Here is a 21,816-nt window from a genome sequence, read left to right on the forward strand (position 1 = left end):
TGAGTCTTCCAAGGGAAAACCTGTCCTCCATTGCTGTTTTCCCAGTACTCAGATTGGGTTTCAAAGCCAGTATTTATATCTGATTCTCTCTTGGCTGTGGATTTTATCCAACTCAGTCATATCCAGTGTAAAAAGGTAAAGGGACCCCTGATCATTAGGTTCAGTCATGGCCGACTCTCGGGTTGCGGCGTTCATCTCGCTTTACTGGCCGAGGGAGCGGCGTACAGCTTCCGGGTCATGTGGCCAGCATGTCTAAGCCGCTTCTGGTGAACCAGAGCAGCGCACAGAAACGCCATTTACATTCCCGCCGGAGCGGTACCTATTTATCTACTTGCACTTCGTGCTTTTGAACTGCTAGGTTGGCAAGAGCTGGGACCGAGCAACGGGAGCTCACCCCATCGGGGGGATTCGAACCGCCGACCTTCTGATCAGCAAGCCCTAGGCTCTGTGGCTTAACCCACAGCACCAACCGCGTCCCTCATATCCAGTGTAGACCTACTGAAATCAAGGGACTTAAAGTTAGTCATGACCCAGTGTGATTCCATGGCCATCTGGGGTGTACTAACACCGACCAGAGAAACATCAAACCCAACCCACAGTCTCACACAGTTATTGGCATTTTAAAAGGCTCTCTCTGTTTTGGTTGTTGCAAATGTTATTTCAGGAGGGAGCAGAAGTGTACCTCTTCAGCACTTCTGTAGTCCTTTAAAAAGTGGGTAAGGGAAAAGCTGGGCCTTTCCCTCAAAATAATCCCCCACATCATAAAAAAAGTTTTATCTTCCTGAAGCAAAGTGCACCTTCCTGTGTTTTGAAAAAAATAAATAAAATAAAAGCCGGGGGGGGGGCGGGGAGCAGGCACACCAGCAGCTTTTCCCTACACCAAAATTCTCCCCTATACTCTGAGGCTTCAATCTCCATTAATTTGATTGTAAGCTGTATTACTTCTAGGAGGCTTGGTACAGAGAGTGGAAATGACACTTGGGGGCTCTTTTTGACTTAGCTATTTTATGCTTCTAGGATTCCTTTAATCAGTGTGCTCTTTTCTGTGGCGAGGTTTTTGGTTTTTGGTTGTTGTTTTTTAAAAACCTGTTCCAATCTTAATTATTGTGTGTGCCTGAAGCCAGAATAAAACATGAAAGCCTTTCTAATGTGCATTCTGGATTTATTTATTTATCTACTCATTTCTAGCACTTTGGAATAAGACTGTTTTAGAGCAGTAAAATCAGTTCCACAAGCCTGCCTTTGAACCCGATGATCGTATCACATTCCCTACAGTTGCTGATGTCTTCAGCTATTCAGTACGCTAATTATGCATGACTAAGGGAATGGGGGGGCATTTATGAAATATACAGGCAGTTAAGGCACACATCTGTGCTGGCTAGAAATTACTATTATTGGTTGAAATGAGGTTTCATATAGCATGATTATGATTTTGTTAAATAAAATATTTAATAAAATATCCTTGGAGATGGGAGTGAATGTAAGCCCATGGTTATTTAATAATTAGGCACCAATGGAACTATTCCATCTCATCTACAGAAAGGAATAGGAATGCATGAGACTTTGGAGTATTGTGCCAGAATATGTACAAAAGAAATAAACAGTGCTGTCAGAATGCCTGGAAATAATGCAGATGATTTTGCACTTAATGTGTCACCTGGGGGATGTAGTACAAAACACGAAAAGGTCTGTGCTGCAAACTCAGATGTATGGTGATAAACACCACATAATTCCTAAATGGATACTTTATATGGCATGACAGAAGAGTGTTTGTTGTAGTTGCGGGGGGGGGGGGAGGGAGTGTTACTGGAAGTGACAAACCCAAGTAAACAAGTGAAATGGAATTATAATTTCAGACAGCACAGTGACAGGTTTTAGAGGTCAGTAAGAAGGAAGAGCATTGAACTGTCAGCACTAAGTATGATCTGGGTGATATGCAAATGCCAGAGAAGTTTTATTCGGGAACTTTGGTTGAAAGGTGGTTTAAAATATATTGTTGTTGAAAGATCCTTGCAATCGAGAACTTTCTACTACAATGTAATTTCAAAGCAACTGAATTTGCAGGAATTATTTAGAGAACATTTGTCAAACATCTTTGAGGTAGCAATAGATACCATTAACTTAAACCTGGGGCTATAGTCCTACATATGGTGGGCAGAATTTAATCTTGCCACTGGGCAGCTTCTTCTTCTTCTTCTTCTTCTTCTTCTTCTTCTTCTTCTTCTTCTTCCATCACTTGTAGCCAAGTAAGATTGTCTTTCATGAACATGGTCTTAACAGTGAGTTTGTAAGTGACCGTGGTGGCCAATTCTGGATCCACACGACCTTCCACCGTGGGGGCATAGCTTTCCGGGTGGGAATTGATCAAGATGAAGGTTTGCCAAACGTACCCTCCTCTTAGCACGTTTCTCCCTTTTGTCCTGAGTTGGAGCTCCCCATGACACCTTCATGGGGAGATTCCCATCTGCAACACAGGACAAACAGCCCTTTGTGGGGTGGGAGGTCTGTGTGTAGCTCCTCTATCCTCATATAGACATTCCTCTCTGCACAGTGCTGGTTGCCATTTTTTTGTACTCTGGAAGAAGTTGACAAGAAAAAGAAAAAGAAAGTGAATAGATGTTAAAAGATACTGTGAAAAAAGAACAGCCTCATTGTGTTTAGCTTCCCAACTTTTCTGCCTCTTTTCTGCCTCTTTTGTTGAGAAACGGAATTGATGCCTGTTTTAGCACCTAACTGCTTTTGACAAGAAGACTGAACAAGAGTGAGAGAATAGCGCCATCTGCACAAAGGTTCTTGTATCATGTAGCTGCTATTACATGGACTAACAATGTAATACTTGGGGAACCTTGCACAGTTTGGGTATGTTGCCATAGGAGTCGCTCAGCAGCTTAACTCAGATGCAAATTTTCTTTGGAGTAGGAGGATTCAGAAAGATTTACCTTGCAAACAAGAAGACAAATCTGAATAAAAATATGCAGTGTTTTAAAATGCAGCAGCATCCTTCCAAGAGGCAACATATATTGAGAGTTTCAAAGGCAACACTGCCAAGACAGGGAGGACACGGCCATGTGCCCTCCTGCTGTGGCTTGTGCTTGCCTCGGGTCTTAGATAGCAACAGAACACAGCAGGGACCCCAGATGTGGTATCACTCAATTAAAATGGAAGCTAAAAGGTGCTTTGGGAAGCCTTTCATGTGTATAGGCACACACCAGCTGGAGCTACAAGTTAGTATTTATCTGGCAACCAGAAGGATATGTTATAGAAAGAAGAAAACAGGGGAGGAGTTGCTATGTTTTCCCTATCATGTGCGATCCCTCTCCTCCTATGGGTATATATTAATAATGCACTCAGGCTCTCTTTTTCATTTCCAGTGCTTACTGACAATCAAAGTCCGGAAAATGTTGACACCCCACATTATAAAATCTGTGAAACAGAAGAGAGGGACAGTCCTCATTCCTATAAGAGGGAACTCTATGGCTTTCCAGATGTTGGAAGCAGTGGTCCAGTGGTCAGGGATGATGGAGTTGGAGTCCAGCAACATCTGGAGCGATACAGCTTCTATGCTATAGGGACACCTTTCACTCCTCAACAGAATTTTATCTAGTGACAAAATAGATGTAAAAGATTTTCATACTCCTTCAGCACTGCTTCTGTACAGGCAGAGCCACTTATAGTCAGCTGAAAAAGGATATTGTCCTGGTTGGCACTATAGAAATAATACAGTGGTACCTCAAGTTACATACGCTTCAAGTTACAGATTCTGCTAACCCAGAAATAGTGCTTCAGGTTAAGAACAGTTTCAGGTTAAGAACAGACCTCCGGAACGAATTAAGTACTTAACCAGAGGTACCACTGTAATCAGAATCCTGCTGATAACTGGTGCATAAGATTTATGTATGTGTATGCTTACATGCATTCATATATGTAAACCGATCATATAAGCACTTTCTATTTTAGGGAGACTTTTCTAAATAGCTTTGCCTTTTGGGGCGCTCTGCATGTTGACCATGGAATTCCTTGACATTGCAAAGGGTTCTGGGGTGTGTTCTTGGTTTGTGCATTACCAGCTTGACTATTGAGGAATTCCTGAGAACTCCTGAGGTATACCAGGGATCTCCAATGAATACGGCTTATAAGGCAGCAATTCAAGCCATTGCTGTCCTGGAAATAGGAGACGGGGCAGGCTAGGCAATCATTATCTCTTCAAGGAGCCACCAACAGACCTCTCCAGTACTCGGCCCAGGTCTCTTGGACCAGTTTTGGTCTTCACACAAATGCCTGAGGATGAAGGAAATGTATACAGCACCTGCATCAACTGCATTCAGATGTTTCTTCTTTTTTTAGAAATCTCAGTTATGCTGTGGTCAGCTCAAGTGTCATTGAAACTGGCCAAGGCAGAAGAATAGTGAGGTCAGTGAACAGACAGAAGCATGCCAGGAGCCATATAAGCTCATGGGCAGACAGAGTCTATATTTACAGTGTGCAAAGTAGACATTGGGAGCAAGATTATTTAGAGGTGAACAATATAGGAATGATGGCATTGCGGGTGGGGGTGTTGCTTTGTTTTTCAATTGGTATATCACACTAAATCCAGATTATTTTTTATAAAATGTTGTGTAGGGTAAACTAGGTGTGAAGTATTTGAAACAAATACAGTGGTACCTCGGGTTAAGAACTTAATTCGTTCTGGAGGTCCATTCTTAACCTGAAACTGTTCTTAACCTGAGGTACCACTTTAGTTAATGGGGCCTCCTGCTGCCGCCACACAATTTCTGTTCTCATGCTGAAGCAAAGTTCTTAACCCAAGGTACTATTTCTGGGTTAGCAGAGTCTGTAACCTGAAGCGTCTGTAACCTGAAGCATCTGTAACCTGAGGTACCACTGTAGTATGGTGTAGTGGTTAAAGTGTTTGGTTAGGTCCTAGGACACCAGAGTTCAAATCCCCACTTAGCCATGAAGTTCACTGGGTTACCTTGGGTGGTGGTGGTGGTTGTTGTTGTTGTTGTTGTTACTACTACTACTGCCAGGCACCCTCTATCAGCCTGGCCTACATCATAGAGTTGTTGAGATGAAACAACGGAGAGCGGCACAAAGAAGCATGTATTCCACCATGAGCTCCTTGTAGAAAAGATGGTATATAAATGTAATTGATCAATCTACATCTGTCAGGGACTCAGCGGGAGCGCAGGGAGGAGAGGAGGTGGAAAGCGAGGGGGAGCAATCCGAGGGCAGCGTAGGAGAATATGACAGCAGCTCGATAGATTCCATGAGCCTCTCCAGCGAATCGGAAGATTCACAGAAGGGGGCGCCGATGGGCAGGACAAGGGGCGACCCAAGGGGGACACCCCAGAAGCAAGGGGCCAGCGGGGACTCCCAGAGCAGCAGTTGCAAATCAGGACCAGCTTCCCCACCAGAGCGTAGTGGGGGGGAGGAGTTCCAGGTGTCAGAGCCCACACATGCACCACCAGCGAGAGAAGATGAGTCAGGGTGGACCACGCCTCCATCAGAGAGCGAGTTAACGGTTAAGAGGAAAGTTGCAGGCTGGGCGCGCGCGCCAAGTTCAAAGGTACAGGCGAGCGGCACAGAAGGTAGCCCGGATAGGGAACCAGGTCCTAAAGCCCGCCGGAAGGAGGGGCAAGAATCGTCAGGGTCAGCGTCAGAGGAGTCCAGGAAGGATGAGACCCTAGCGGGCAGGAGGGCCCAGAGGAGAAAGGAATTTAGGAAGAGGTGGACCAAAGCGAGAGTCTTAAACTGGTGTGGAGGGGGAGGAGACTCAGACAGGACTTCGCCGGTCTAAGGTCGGGACGTAGAGCTGCACGCTGCGGCTTTAAAATGGAGACTGAATCTCAATAAAGACTTTTGTACATAACTACAGCCTAGCGTTGGTCCTCTGTGAGCTGGGACCTGGAGGCAGCTCTGACAGTAAGTCCTGTCTCTGATTTCAAAGAACCTCGCAACGTGAGAGGACGCAGCGAGGGGCGAAGATTGGTGCTTCGCGAGCTCACAAAAGCAGCACAAGATGACTACAGAAGAACGACTGGCAGCTTTGCAAGAAGCAGTGGTACAACTTAACGCAGAAATACGAGCGGCAAGGAGGAGAGAAGAGGAATCAGAGGCTGTCTGCAAGGATCTGCAAAACAGGTTGGAAATGTTGACTAAACAGGGGCCACCGGCAGCCAAATCCGAAGGGATCGGGCTCGGGAAGAGAGGGGGGAGCCTGGTGTCGCATTTCGATGGGAGTCTGCAGCAATATCCTAACTTCAGAGCAGACGTAGTTTTTGCGCTAAAGTTGCTGGAGAAGGACTTTAGAGATGAGCAGGAGAAAGTAGGCTTCATACTAACGCATCTCCATGGAGAAGCTAAAGCGTGGTTGCGCAATCTGTGGAGAGATAATGATCCAGCCCTCCAAAACGCAAAAGCCTTCATTAAGGCGATGGACGCTTGTTTTTTATCAGAGATAGATGTGGATGTCGCTAGAAGAGAGATTCACGGTCTGAAACAAGGCAGAGCCACTGTAAGGCAATATCATTCCCGCTTTTTTGCATTGGTCAACGCGCTGGGATGGGAAAAGGACTCAGCGTCCGTCAGGGACCTGTTCTGGGAGGGGCTCAACGGGGCTGTGAAAGACGAAATCGCAAGGGGGGAGAGGCCACGGAGCACTCAAGAAGTGGTCCAGAAGGCGCTGACGATTGGGGTGCGGCTGGAAGAACGTCCCTGGAGCAAAGATGAAGGGCGTTGGGGACGCACGCCAGCAAGGGCACCTCCTTTCTTTCCCAGAGACTCAGCGCGCGCTCAATCCACGCCTCCACTGGGAGGGGGAGAGGAGCCGATGGAGATAGGTGGTGCCAAGGCTCAGTCAGCGACCAGAGCCCTCACACCAGGAGCAGCCAAGGTGAAGCCTCCTAGAGGGAACAGGAAGTGTTACATCTGCGAAAGTGCTCAGCATATGGCAAAAGAGTGCCCCCAGAGGCTCCACAAGCACAATGCAGCCTCAGCAAAAGTAACAGAAGCAGTTCAGCAGAGGGAACCGCAGCAGGGAAACGACGAAGTCTGGCTGGAAGCAGAGCCGCTGGGGCCCAGCCAGACGAATCAGTAAAGCAGTCCCCAGGAATCTTACAGCCCACAGACCCCCTCCCGCCCAAACCAGTGGTGCAGCTCACCGCAACACTCCAGCTTCCCAATGGGCTCACCATGGAAGTGCCTATTACCATTGACTCTGGTAGCAATGCAGACTTTATGGGGGTGGATTTCATCAAGCAACATAGCATAGCGCTCCTGCCTGCCACGATGCCCCTGAAAGTAGTGACAGTCGATGGAAGAGAATTGCTGGGGGGACAGGTGGTACAGCAAACGCCGCCAATGGTGATGCGCATTGGAAATCACCGCGAAGTCATCAGCTTCAACGTCACCCAACTGTCAGACACGCCCATAGTGTTGGGCATGAGCTGGTTGGACAGGCACAGCCCGGCATTGGCATGGTACCAGCGTAAATTGACCTTCTGCTCCTCCTACTGCGCAGAACATTGCATCATGACTAACCAGGAGGACGAGGGGCAAGAGGATGACCCACAGCTACAACTGGGCATGCTGCAAGCGGTACCCGACAAGTACAAGGCGTTTTTGGAGGTCTTCTGCGAGAAGGAAGCGGACAAGCTGCCTCCCCACAGACCCTACGACTGCAAGATTGACCTCCTGCCGGGGGCAACGCTGCCGACCGGAAAACTGTACTCCATGTCTGAAGACGAACTGCAAGAGCTCAGGGAGTTCATAGATCACAATTTGAAGCGGGGATTCATCCGAGAATCCAAAGCAGTGGGGGGCAGTCCTGTGTTCTTTGTGAAGAAGAAGGACACGCCCCAGAAGAGGCTTGTAGTTGATTTCAGAATTTTAAATTCGAAAACCAAGCCCACGGCTTTCCCGATGCCCAAGATCGACGACTTGCTCGCGACGGTGAGGAAGGGACGCATCTTCACCAAGCTGGATCTACGAGGGGCGTACAATCTTATACGCATGCGGGAGGGCGACGAGTGGAAGACGGCCATGTTCACGCCCTTGGGCACCTATGAGTATAGGGTTATGCCTTTCGGTTTACAAAATGGCTCCCACTGCTTCCAAGCATTCATGCATCACGTGTTAGCGGGGCTCCTCTACAAGAAGTGTGTCTGCTTCCTGGACGACATTCTGATCTTCTCGGAATCGCAGGAGGCTCACGAGGGAGATGTCAAGGAAGTCCTGCAAAGACTACGGGAGCACAGGCTTTACGCCAAGCTGGAGAAATGCCAGTTCGACATGACGGAGGTGGATTTCCTGGGCTACAAGCTGTCCGACAAGGGAATCGCCATGGACAGTGCCAAGGTACGATCAGTACTGGACTGGAAGAGCCCGCGCAATCGGAAGGAGGTCCAGAGGTTTGTCGGCTTTGCTAACTTTTATCGCAAGTTCATCAAGGGTTTCGCTATGCAGACGGCGGCCATCACGGACACCCTCAGCTCCAAGAAGAAGAAGTTCATCTGGACGGAGCAGGCGGAGCAGTCCTTTCAGAAGCTCAAGCGTCTTTTTGCTTCCGAGGAACAACTGCTGCATGTGAACCCCAGCAAGCCCATGAGGGTGGAGACGGATGCCTCCGACAGAGCCGTGGGGGCAGTCCTGTTGCAGCGAGACCCGCAAGGGGATTGGAGGCCGTGTGCTTTCTACTCCAGGAAACTCAGCAAGTCGGAGCAGAACTACACCATCTGGGACAGAGAGTTGCTGGCCATTCATGCAGCATTCAAGGCGTGGCGGCACTTCCTCATCGGAGCCAAACACACGGTGCAAGTTCGCACGGACCATAAGAACCTGGAGTACTGGCGCACGGCGCGGTTCCTGAACCAGAGACACATCCGCTGGGCGGAGTTCTTTGCGGATTTCGACTTCAGGATAGAATATATCCCCGGAGACAACAACGTCATGGCTGATGCGCTATCCAGGAAGCCGCAGTATCTGGAGGAAGCAGCACCGGTAGCGGCCAAACACATTTTCGCACCCAAGGCGTGGGCATGCGCTTCTGCCACAGTAGACCTGGAAGCGATACGGCGCGAGCTGCTAACAGATTCCTTCGCGCGCTCCAAGATGGAGGAGGTGCGCAGCGGCACGGCAAAGGACGACGAGTTCCAGATACGCGACGGACTGCTCCTCCGCAAGGGGGCCATCTACGTACCGGGAGATGAACTCCGCGCGACAGTACTGCAACAGCTACACGACGCACCCAGCGCCGGACATTTCGGCAAGGAAAAGACAGTGGAATTAGTAGCCAGAGACTTTTGGTGGCCCAAGATGCGGGGAGAAGTCGCGGATTACGTCACGAGGTGCGACACCTGCCAAAGGGCCAAGCCAGTACACAGACCGCCGGCGGGACTGTTAGAACCGCTACAGACCCCGTCCGAACCGTGGGAGAGGGTAGCCTTGGACTTTGTCACTGACCTGCCCAGCTCGAGGGGCAAAACAGCAGTACTCGTGGTAGTCGACATGTTCACCAAGATGGCGCACTTCATTCCTTGCGCGAAGGTGGCCACAGCGGAACAGACAGCCAAGCTGTTCATAGACCACGTGTTCAAGGTGCACGGCCTGCCACGGTCTATCCTGTCCGACAGGGGGCGCCAGTTCATCTCGAGTTTCTGGCGGAAGCTGATGGGAATCCTGAACGTCAAGGTCAACCTAGCGTCGGCAAGACACCCGCAGACCAACGGACAAGCGGAGAGGGTCAACGCCGTCATGCAGCAGTACCTGAGATGTTACGCCAACCAGCAGCCCTCGACCTGGGTGGACTATCTGCCCCTGGCCGAGTTTGCCTACAACAACACACAACACGTGTCCACGGGGGTGACACCGTTTTTTGCCAACCACGGGCGACATCCCAGGACCTTCCCGGGCTTAGAGAAAGAGGGGGAGGGGGAGCCACAGGGAGCAGAGGCATTGGCAGAGGAGTTACAGGAGGTCCATGAACAGCTCCGTAGACAGTTAGACCTAGCAAAACACGTATACAAGATGCAAGCAGACAAACACAGAAGAGTGGGGGAGGACATACGGGTAGGGGACTGGGTCTGGTTAGCGGCCCAGGCAGTGCCGGCCAGATCCTTAGCTAAGAAGAAGCTAGGACACAAGCAGTTGGGCCCTTACCTAGTCGAGGCACAGATCAACCCAGTGGCTTTCCGTTTGACACTACCGGAGGGTTCCAGAATGCACCCGGTCTTTCATAGATCGGTGCTAACGCCCTACAAGGCACCTCACAGGTTTCAGGAGCCAGGGACAGCTCCCAGTCCGCTTAGAGATGCACCCATGACAGGGGGGTCGCCGAGGGCGGGGCCACTCAACGAGGTGACGGAGATTTTGGACTCAAGATGGGGGGAAGAGGGCGTCGAATATCTCATCGCAAGGGAAGGTGCCCCGGCCAGCGCCAACAGCTGGGTGCCGTACTATGCGGTGGAGGAGCACTACCTCAAAGACGAGTTCCACGCACTCTTCCCACACAGGCCCATGCCGGAGGATTATTTTGATGAATATCTTTTCACCCCCACACTCTCAGCCAGTACGTTTCAGGGGTTCTCCTCGGCTGAGGAGACGGTTCCAGAGACTACCTCGCCGGAGGGGTCGGTCTCAGACTTGGGTGCGGAGCGCTCTTATTGGTGGGACACTCAACCCGAGGAGGAGTGGCGCAGGAGACTGCTCAGAGGGCCCTGGCACGCAGACTACCCAGAGGAAATGGGGGAACAAGGGGGCATGGACGGGTTGGGGGAGGATCCTGGTTTCGAGCACGCCGGCAACGAGATGGAAGCGGAGGAGAGCGACGTCGATGTACCCGTCACGGACTGGCAGCATGCCAGGGGGGAAGACCGGTATCCGGCAGGCACCCCCATAGCATTGGAGCACCCGGAACCCACGCCAGAAGAGGGGGAGGGGGGAAGGGGGGGCTTCGAGGGGGGGATGGATGTCAGGGACTCAGCGGGAGCGCAGGGAGGAGAGGAGGTGGAAAGCGAGGGGGAGCAATCCGAGGGCAGCGTAGGAGAATATGACAGCAGCTCGATAGATTCCATGAGCCTCTCCAGCGAATCGGAAGATTCACAGAAGGGGGCGCCGATGGGCAGGACAAGGGGCGACCCAAGGGGGACACCCCAGAAGCAAGGGGCCAGCGGGGACTCCCAGAGCAGCAGTTGCAAATCAGGACCAGCTTCCCCACCAGAGCGTAGTGGGGGGGAGGAGTTCCAGGTGTCAGAGCCCACACATGCACCACCAGCGAGAGAAGATGAGTCAGGGTGGACCACGCCTCCATCAGAGAGCGAGTTAACGGTTAAGAGGAAAGTTGCAGGCTGGGCGCGCGCGCCAAGTTCAAAGGTACAGGCGAGCGGCACAGAAGGTAGCCCGGATAGGGAACCAGGTCCTAAAGCCCGCCGGAAGGAGGGGCAAGAATCGTCAGGGTCAGCGTCAGAGGAGTCCAGGAAGGATGAGACCCTAGCGGGCAGGAGGGCCCAGAGGAGAAAGGAATTTAGGAAGAGGTGGACCAAAGCGAGAGTCTTAAACTGGTGTGGAGGGGGAGGAGACTCAGACAGGACTTCGCCGGTCTAAGGTCGGGACGTAGAGCTGCACGCTGCGGCTTTAAAATGGAGACTGAATCTCAATAAAGACTTTTGTACATAACTACAGCCTAGCGTTGGTCCTCTGTGAGCTGGGACCTGGAGGCAGCTCTGACAACATCTAATTTACTCAGTAGAAAAGATGGGTGGGGAAGGGAGAAGAAACACCTCCCAAAATGCTCAGAAACTATATTTCTTGCTTAGTGAACTCACCCAATTCTGTGAATTGCCATTATTGTTTTATGTACCATTTTAGCTGGTTAAATGCTGCTGCTTTAATCTTGGCAAACACTCTTTTTGCCTTTCCTCCAGTTATGGAATTAAATGACAGTCTCTCTCTTCTCCCCCTGCCCCAAGGCTGGCTGGCATTCTTGTTCCAGCTAAGCTGCCAAGCCTCCCACACCCAGCTGTGCTATGAATGTTACCCAAGTCTGCCTGCCTGAGGCAGCACATAGCTTAGTTCCCAGATTCTCACAGTAAATCGTGGAGGATCTAACAAATTCCCGCAGCCTGCCCTGGAGATCCCAGGGATTTCACTGGCAGCTTAGTTGCCAAGCTTGCTTTGCCTTCCAGTTCAAATCGGTATGCATGCTGAGTCTGAAACGAAACGTTAAGAAGCAGCAATAAAGTATTTTTGCACATATGTGTCCAATAGGCATTAGCATATGAATACGCATTATCGATTTAGTGGCTTTTAAAACCAAATTATTCATCTATATTTGGGTGGCAAGAAAACTTCTGTTCACATTTTGGAAAACTTGAAGAGAAAACCAAGAGAGGAATTTGTCTGAAGTATGAGAGAAAGCAAAGGATTGCCAATCTTTTTTGCCCAGAAAATTGCCAGAGAGGAAAGCCACAGAGGGGGTGGGGTGGGGTGGGGCATCATTAATTGCAAGGGGAAGAACCACATTCCAAATATGCAAATATGCTTTGACTTTACTCATTTGCTTTGTGGGCAAAGTGTACTTGGTATATTTTGGCTCTTTTTTTCCAGCCTTTTAGCTCAATTTCTATCACACACACCTTTTCTATTTACAGATAGGTAGCCGTGTTGGTCTGCCATAGTCAAAACAAAATAAAAAAATTCCTTCCAGTAGCACCTTAAAGACCAACTAAGTTAGTTCTAGGTATGAGCTTTCGTGTGCATGCACACTTCTTCAGATACCAGATATCGTATCTGAAGAAGTGTGCATGCACACGAAAGCTCATACCTAGAACTAACTTAGTTGGTCTTTAAGGTGCTACTGGAAGGATTTTTTTTATTTTGTTTTGACCTTTTCTATTGTGTAGCCTGCCCACTTTTAGATTTGATAGATTTGTCCTTGACATCTCAGTTTGAAAGTGAGTGCATGCTGAGTGGGCTTTTCATTTTGTGGTTTTGACATCCAACATGAATGGGCCTCGGGGAGGTCACAGAACCTGGGCAGCTGCTAGGGTCAACTTCCTGGAGCCTGACTTTACTGTGATTGGTCTTTCCTGGTGGTCTCTCTGTTTTTAGTGGCCTGGATCATCCACAGCAGTGTGTGGGGCTGCAAACAGGCTTATAACCTGATGTGGGATTGTGTAGAGGGAGCAGTTTTACAAACTGGACCCTCCTCCACATAGGTCTATAACATGGGTACACAAACTAAGGCCCGGGGGCTGGATCCGGCCCAGTTGCCTTCTAAATCCGGCCCACGGATGGTCTGGGAATCAGCCTGCTTTTACATGAGTAGAATGTGTGCTTTTATTTAAAATGCATCTCTGGGTTAATTGTGGGGCATAGGAATTCGTTCATTATTATTTTTCAAAATATAGTCCGGCCCCCCACAAGGTCTGAGGGACAGTGGACCGGCCGCCTGCTGAAAAAGTTTGCTGACCCCTGGTCTCTAATGTATACTGTTTCTTTGATTTCCACACTTGATATGCCCCCTCCCCCTTTTAGCTGTCCGCTGAGAGCCTGAACTAGACTGGCGCTTGTCTTTGGGTATTGATTATTTAAAAAAACAGCTCCTATTGATAAACATCTTTGTTACTTTGGTCTTCAATTATTGCTTAGTGTGTAGTATCTAAAAAATCTTCTTTTCACAACCCTCTTTGAATTCTGACAGTTTAGAAGCCAAAATACACACTTGGAGAATACTGCTAAGACTGCTACCCCCCATCACATAGTTACCTGAACAAATAAACAGCTCCAACTCCAAACTGTAAACTATTAGGGCAATTAGACAAACAATTCCAAACTATACTTGATAATGCTTCAGTATGCACAGTATAGTTATCTGGAAAATAAGATTGCTTTGTAGGAAATTATCAAAATAGGTAGCTGTTTGGTTTGTGTGGATAGATACTGCATATTCATTAGGTTATTATCAGGAGTAATCATTATTCAATGAGATTCAAATTGCCAAGGGGTTGTCACAGTTAATTTAAGATATCCCACTCCTCATTTTTTTTAAGTAAAAAATGCAAATAGAAAACATATTTTAGCTTGCTGGCCTATAATAAATTGGTTTTAAATGTTATTCACAACATTTTAATTCAATATAATCTGTAACTCTGAGCCCAATCTGCAGTTTCCCCAACCAATAGAATTTATGCTTTGTCTGGATTAAATTTCAGTGTGTTTTCCTTTTCACAGTCTCCAGATAATGTTTCAGGGTTTCCACTGCCTCCTTAGGATCAGATGAAAATGAGAGAAAGAGAGATTGATGGATGGTATCAGTAAACAGACGACCCCTTGGCTCCAAAATATAGATGACCCCAGCCAAAACTGCCTGTCAGTTAACCTACGCAGCAAGCGTAGACAGCATGCCAGCTCTGTGATGCTCCTTCATTCCCTTTTAATTTAACACAGGTATTGGGGGGGGGGCAGTTCCTTTGAAACACAGCTTCTTCTGGAACCCACAATAAACGTAAACAGAAGGACAAGAAATTAAATAATACTAATTTGCATTTACTGTAAGAGCCCTGTGGTTGAGGGAGCTGTAGAAATTATCGTCAGGGGTAATTAGGGAGCTTGTTCTGATTTATTATCAACACAATCATAATGTACTTCTGATACTATTATTCCCCGTTAAAATGCTAACTCGGTTTGTAACATTGTTTACAAACTCACATAATCATTAAAAGAACACACCTTTGTGCAGAGGTGGTGTGCTTCCAAGCTGTCTTGGGAGATGGTTCGCTCTCTCTATTTTTGGAAACGCACACTTGAGAATCTCGCCTTCCATTCCAAATATGCAGTACAAAACCACATCTTGGCAGATTTGAGCAGCTACTTTGGAGGGTCCTCCCTACTTTCAACATACATATATCTATTAATGTGCACACATTTTAATAATTAAGGCATTTGCTGGCAGATGTCCCCTCTTAATGGGAATGCAGTGAGTAGCAATTTAGGCAATTTTATAAATATACGTTTCCACACCACCTATGAAGTATAGAGCTATTTATTTTAGATACCACAAATCAGACTATTCAGAGCTACTGTTTATATAATAATAATAATAATCATTATTCAACCAGATTCATATATGGGTTTCACTTCTGCGGTACATTAGTTACTGATGCATGTTGCGTTAAATGGACCATGTGTGTTGGATGATTCACAGGGCCATGTTTCAAGGATGTGGTTCCCACTGAATTAGACCAGCCTTCCCTCAACTAGTGTCCTCCAGATGTTTTAGACTTCAGTTTCCACCAGCCCTGGCCAACATGGCCATTTTTGGCATTATATGCAGTTCTTTTGTTTCTTAAAAAATGTTTAGAGGTACTCTCATTTTCCTACTCATATTGAAATACTGCCCCTCAATGAGGGCAAACTTAGATTCAAAAAATGTTTAGGGGTATGCGCACCTCTGCGTCCCCCCAGAAAAAAGCACTGATTTTATATGTCTGTCTGTCTGTCTGTCTGTCTGTCTGTCTGTCTGTCTGTCTCTCTCTCTCTCTCTCTCTGTCTTTCTCTCTCTCTCTCTCTCTGTGTGTGTGTGTGTGTGTTGTTTTCTCCCATAGCTTTTCATTTTCTTACTCGTAAAGTCTTTATGGAATAAAATGCCAAATTATGGGTGGTGATGGGGAGATACTTCTGCTAACTGGGGTTGAGCTCACTAAGCATTTATGCACTCTGCTGAACAGCCTTACTAATTTATCACTCTCAGGGCCAGTGCAAGACATACTGTTGGCTGAAACAAAGCCACCATCACATCCCCGTGCATCACCCACATGCACTGACCTCTTCCTGCGCACATGTGCTGAGATTCTCCAGGACCTCCTATGTGACAATGCCTCATTTTGAGGAAGGAGCCTCTGAAACACAGGTCCCTTCCAGAGTGAGACATTGCAGTTGAGGCTGCAGAGCTACTTTGCCACGCTGGCAACAGATACGTTTTGAAGTTGGAGAGTAGTAATTAGGATTTTAGATTTTAAAGTTTCACAATTTGCTCCAGTTACACTGTGAACTTGTTTGGTGTGGCAAAACAGCAAGGCGCTCTTCAATGCTGCCTTACCCAGAATGCCTTGCTCCAAGACAAGACCTTTCTCAGAGCAAGGAGTCATGGCATGAGTGCCACCAGATAGCCCTGTGGGAATGCTGCTGACCTCATTGCTGCAGTGGCAAAGCAGTGGCAGAAGCCCCAGCGTGGTAAATAGCAGTGGATTGCCAGGATTAGGGTTCAGAAATTCTCTGCCCTTCCCATTGCAGCAGCTGAGGCAGAGGTGGCTAAGCCTGAGGCTGCAGTCTTTGATGTATTCTTATCAGGGCATAAGCCCCATTTAATTCGATGGAACTTGCTTTGAAGTAAATATGCATAGGTTTCGGCTGCACCTCTGCTTGAAAGAGACAGCATCTTAACTTCTGTATTTCATTTTTCTCCTTTAGGTTCGCAAGCATGTGAATGACCTCTATGAAGACCTGAGAGATGGACATAACTTGATTTCTCTTTTAGAAGTTCTTTCAGGAGACACCCTGGTAAGCTTTCAAATCTTTTTCAACAACCTTAGGCCTCAATGCGGTTGCAGATTCAATTGACCTTTGTTGTTGGGGTTTCTCTCTTAATTCATTGTTTCCATAACTGGGGGAACTAAGAGCAAGTTTCAGAACAGACTACTGAATAGTTCTGAATAGCTTAGCAATATTGTTTGCTATTGTAAGACTTCTTATTATGACCTTTTCTTTTCTGTCTTCACGTTTAATAAAAGTAATCTGGCAAATGTTGGATGCTAAATATTATTTCTCATTTTTATACTGCAATCTGCAAATAATAACGGGGGCGGAACGTTCCCACCTGTAATTGTCTAACATTTCCTTCTGGTGTCATTTTCTTTTCTCGTGAGCATTACTTCCCTTGCTCGGCACTTGTTCCCTTCATTATATTCTTCTGTTCATATTCTACTCTTCATTTGTGGTCTGTCTTTGCTGTCCTGTCTCCTGTCTGTTATATTCATTAGCCAAGGGAGCGAGATTTTTTGAAGACCTTACGGTTGGTGAGTTCAACAGAAGCATGCGCATATGAACAGCATGAGGATGAGGAGGATGAGGATAAGGGGGTAGGTGCCGACCCCCATAACTCTACTAATGTAGTATTTGAAGAGTGGTGACTGCTAACTTGGAAGTAACTTGTTAGTTTGGTGCTGTGCAGTAGTTTTATTAGAAAGAATTGATTGGGAAACTGGAATTGTGGGGAATGTGTCTAATGTAGAATAATACTAGCAGTGCTAATGATTTTGGGCAATCCATCAGGACCCTCTGAAACGACTGCAAATGTTAACAGAAAGCCTTTTGCACAGCTCCCTTTCTGCTGCTGGCAGATTTTCCTTTTTTATCAATCCGGCTCGAAATGGCAGCAATTTAACGTATTTTGTTTCTTTCCTTGCAGCAATAATCATTTATGCTACAACTATGCAGCTAAATGCTCTTAAAGAGGCTCGAACGATGCCACACATTTAGTGAAGCAATTCGTAATTGTATATGTCAACGTGGTTGTGTTACATGACTGGCAACCTGATCTGCAGCCCTTTGAAGCTGGAACAATAAATGTTCCATGTCCCAAGGAGCTTTCAATGAAATTGTCAGTAGTTGGGGAGACAACCAATAGAAGGGGAGGAAACAGAGAGAGAGAAATACATCAAGGGGGGGGGAATGTGATCAAATGCAGTTTGTCCGGAGGAATTCAGTTGGTTTTGTGGATTGCTTAACTCATTGGCTGAATATGTAATAACTTTTCCCAAATAGATGTAGTATAGAAATAGCTGAAAGATAGTTGAATGATGCTTCACTAAGTAAATATGTTCCCTTTTCACAGGATTTATTTTTTATAGCAGCAAATGCTGAGGTAGCATTTTTAATGATGCCTTTTGTCTTCCAGATGCGAAATAATCTACTTATAAACAGTACGGCAATGCACTAAGTATTGATTTGTCCCAAAGGGGTTGCGTCATTTTTACAAGAAACTGGCTTTTTTTTATTATACTAAAGTCAAGGTCCTTTTGAGATCACTTCTGTTCCTAGATGCACAGATATGTGTTGCCCATGTTCCATACTTATGAAACCTTTGGGTATTTTACCAAGGGTCTGGAAAAAAAAATCTCAAAACCATCCTGGCTTTATTATGTGTTGAGATATTACAAGGGAAATATCTCTTGTTCTTTCACTGTCTGAAAAGCTTAGATTTATTTATTTGGCTATTTTATATTCTGCATTCAAACCATTTCCCAAATTCTGTGTGTGTGTGTGTGTGTGTGTGTGTCTGTCTGTGCACGCGTTCCATTTATTAGCACTTAAGGCTGCAATCCTCTGCTTACCTGAGGCTAAGTCCCATTGAACTCAGCGAAGTTTAATTCTCATACTTTAAAAAGGCACATTTGGGTAGCATCCTTGAAGCACTTACTCCAGAATAGCTTGTTGTAAGGAATGCTGCCTTTGGCAGTGCTTCACTTTCTACGTCCCAAGGATGAATACTTTTGGATAGCACCACATAATGCTAACCACATAATGATTTGGTTGAGAGGCTTGGATGCTGAGTTTTCTTCTGCTGATGAGAGTGTCTTATGAACAGAATTCTATTCATTGGATGATCCTGGCAGCAGAACAGACGGGGTTGGGTGGGGGCAACAGTTACTGATCCCTCACCTGCTACTCCTTGTGTACCCTGATACTCCAGAGTAGCAGGAGGGAGGGAGAGCTGCAGGGGGAGGGGGTATTGGTGAAAACTTGCCAGTGGAATTTTCCACTTGATTAAAAACCTTTGATTCGCAAAAGGGATACGTAGTCTCCAAGCTACAGGAATCAATGGAGTTATGCACGTTTGTGCCTTACAGATGTTACGGCTCTCCAGCTACAATGCTCAGTTAATGTAAAGTCCAGAACATGAGCGATATAATGTCATTTCGTTGTTGTGTATACTGTGTATATACGGACAATGACAATAAATTTATCTAATCTAATCTAATCATTTCAGTTGGTTTATGCCTTCTGCTGGGCAGCCAGGTCTCAAACTCTTTACTATGCCAGTGGTGCAGGAGTTCCTTTTTAATGCCGCTGCTTCTGGAAGTAGAGGTGAAATCACTATGGGGAGGAACTGTGAGCTTTTCCCATGTGGCCCAGGGTATCTCTCATTATGTGAGAACAAACTGCATTGAAGCAGCTTCTGCACTTCTGGTATAACATGAGCACCGAGTTCATGAAAATTTGCGATTGTGTAGTTGCCTTCCATCAGTGCCATGACAGCACTGAAATTTGGGGGTTTGGGCAAATCTAGGGCCTGCCTCAGCACTTGGTATCATTGGACAGTTGCCAGGGTCCATTGCTGATGCTTTTAACACCCCCTCCCTTTAAACATTTTTAAGAGGAGCACCACGTGTCTGGGTGTATTCATTTTCATTTCCCACAATGCCCTTCTAAAACACCTTTATGTGGGAAGTTAAAACGGCACCTTAACCCATATGTCCATGCTCCTTGGAGCACTGCTTGGCATGCAGTTGCTGCCTGTCACCCCCAGATTTGCCCCAGAGCAGCTCCCAAGAGAAGGACCTCCCCCACTAAGTAAACTTTTGCTTAGGGGCTCCTCAAACCTGGATCTGCCCCAGATTCAGGCCCCAGGCAAACCCGTAACAGCAGTGAAATGCAAGCTTCACTGCAAATCTCTGACTAAACAGAATCACCATCAGCAGTAGTGGACAGCATGGTGGAACTCTATGATTTATGTGACCTCTGGTTATTTGCCTCACTACTGCTTGCTGGGAGGTGGATGAGCAGGGGCAGGTGGTGGCAAGGATGGCATAGAGCATGGTACATTTTCATTGTGCCAACCTCATCTCACCCCTCTTTGCTGCGCTACTATGCTGTCCGCTACTGACTACAAACAAGAGACTCCCAAGAGATGAGGGTTGCTGTTGGCTTATCATTGGTCTCCTGTCTTTTTTTTCCTTTTTTGCTTGGTTTTATCAACAGTGTATGTGTGTCTCCGGACCATTTACTGGGCTGTGGCTTATGGGGGAATGGCTCTCAATACCCAGAGCCGTAGGACAGAGCCCAAAGCTCCATGAAAAGGAGGACTAATTGGTTCTTGGTCTTTCTGAAAGCACACGAGAAGCAAATAGCTGGTCCTCTTGGGCTGTGGGTATTGGGGAGCAACTGCCAGTGCTCAGTAGCAGGGAGAGGAGCTTGTTATTGCCTTGGGTAGAAAGCAGCTTGAGGGCTCTTGCAGTCATATTTGCAGATAAGTCCTTGTTTTCTTGGCTGAGGAAATACTCATTGCTGAGCTGTAGAAGTTGCTGTGGTGTAGCATGCTTCAGTCCATTACTGCAAAGGTTTGTGGAAAATCTAAAGTCAGGAAGAAGGCATTATTTTTTTTTTGGATTATACAGTCACATAAATGTTTACTTCCCTCCACCCCATAGCTATTCCTTGATAGCTAGCGAATGATGCCTTTTCTGGTGTAATTCTTCCTCTTTGTGATTTTACACTAACTGCTTGCCTTCTGCCATTATTATCATCAATCTGCTATATATAATTTGTTTTCCTTGGTAACTTGTGTAGCTTTATCCATGCATGTTGCGTTTTGTAAGCATTTCTAAGGAATAGTTTGTAATTTTCTGAGATAACCCTTGAAATTCTACTAAAAAAGAGAAAAAAGGATGGGAATCATTTTTAAAGAACTTACTCCAGTGTATACTTGCTGCTAATATAGACAGTATGCAGATTGTATATCTTTCTTGAAAAATCGATGTGCTTTTCTAGTTCTGATGCAACACTTTTTATGCACGAATATTTCCTAGAAACTGACCATGTGGACCACTTCACGCATTATGTATGTTTTAAGTGTACACCTAAAAATGCAAAATGTGAATGTGGCAAAACGTGTTTACAGATCAAACTGGTACACTTGTCAGCCGCATTGGATCAAATTCTGCATAATGTGTGAAATGATTCTTAGGCTTTACCCTGTACGTTATGTAGAGGAAAAATAAATAATAGGATGCATTGCAAATAAAAATACATGGTATATTCTACTGGTGCTTAGTAAAATGCACTCTATTAACCAAGAATGTGCCCCTTGCTACATTCCTGGTGCATCCTAACAAGCACTACTGTTCCTTTAAACTCCATTCATTTCAGTGATGTCATAGCAGAAGCATTTGGACAATTGCTCACAAAAGGGTGTGATCCAGAGATGTATGTTACAGTTGAAATCACTTGCTATATTCTGATGCTAGCCTTTAGGGCTAGCTTTTATTCCTCCAGTTATTGCTACGCTCCCAACTGCCAGTGCAGCAAGTGGTCTGGGATGATAGGAGTTGTAGTACAGCACAGCAACAACTGGAAGTTAGTCACTCATGTTCTAAAACCTTGTCAAAGAACACTGGTGAGAATGTGGATGGTGGGCACATGTCATCTGGATCCTAATTTGTGCTTTTTAACAGCTAATAGAAGGCATGCATCCAGCCCAAGTGAAGCATTGTTAAGGACCATTGATTTCCATGGGAAAGAAGTTTAACTCTCCTGTTGTCATTAAGGGGCCTTTACAGTGCTTCACTTCGGCTAAACTGTGCCCAAATGTAGATCACACCTGCTCCACAAGGTAAGTTTTACAGCAGCATTGTGATGTTATCTTCTAAATAAATAACCCTCCATATGCATCCCACAACATCCCCAAGTATGCTCCATAGGGTTGGGTGATCATATTTAGAGGGATGCAATGAAGAAGGGCTAAGAACCCTCCATTGCACAAGT

General features: G+C 46.5%; 1 protein-coding gene across 10 annotated transcripts in view; it reads left to right on the forward strand.

Annotated features, from left to right (window-relative positions):
* The window catches only part of DST (dystonin), a 306,444-nt gene that overhangs the window by 79,317 nt on the left and 205,311 nt on the right, over positions 1-21,816 (forward strand). For 8 of the 10 annotated variants that reach the window (XM_079970258.1, XM_079970259.1, XM_079970249.1 and 5 more), the window contains one exon: positions 16,465-16,554. In XM_079970258.1, the coding sequence (XP_079826384.1) occupies positions 16,465-16,554 (90 nt within the window). Of the gene's footprint in view, positions 1-16,464; positions 16,555-17,033; positions 17,133-21,816 lie in introns of all 10 variants that reach the window. The other 2 variants (XM_079970248.1, XM_079970257.1) reach the window with 1 other exon arrangement.

This window comes from Podarcis cretensis (genome assembly GCF_951804945.1).
Source record: "Podarcis cretensis genome assembly, chromosome: 3".
Taxonomy (NCBI): Eukaryota; Metazoa; Chordata; class Lepidosauria; order Squamata; family Lacertidae; genus Podarcis; species Podarcis cretensis.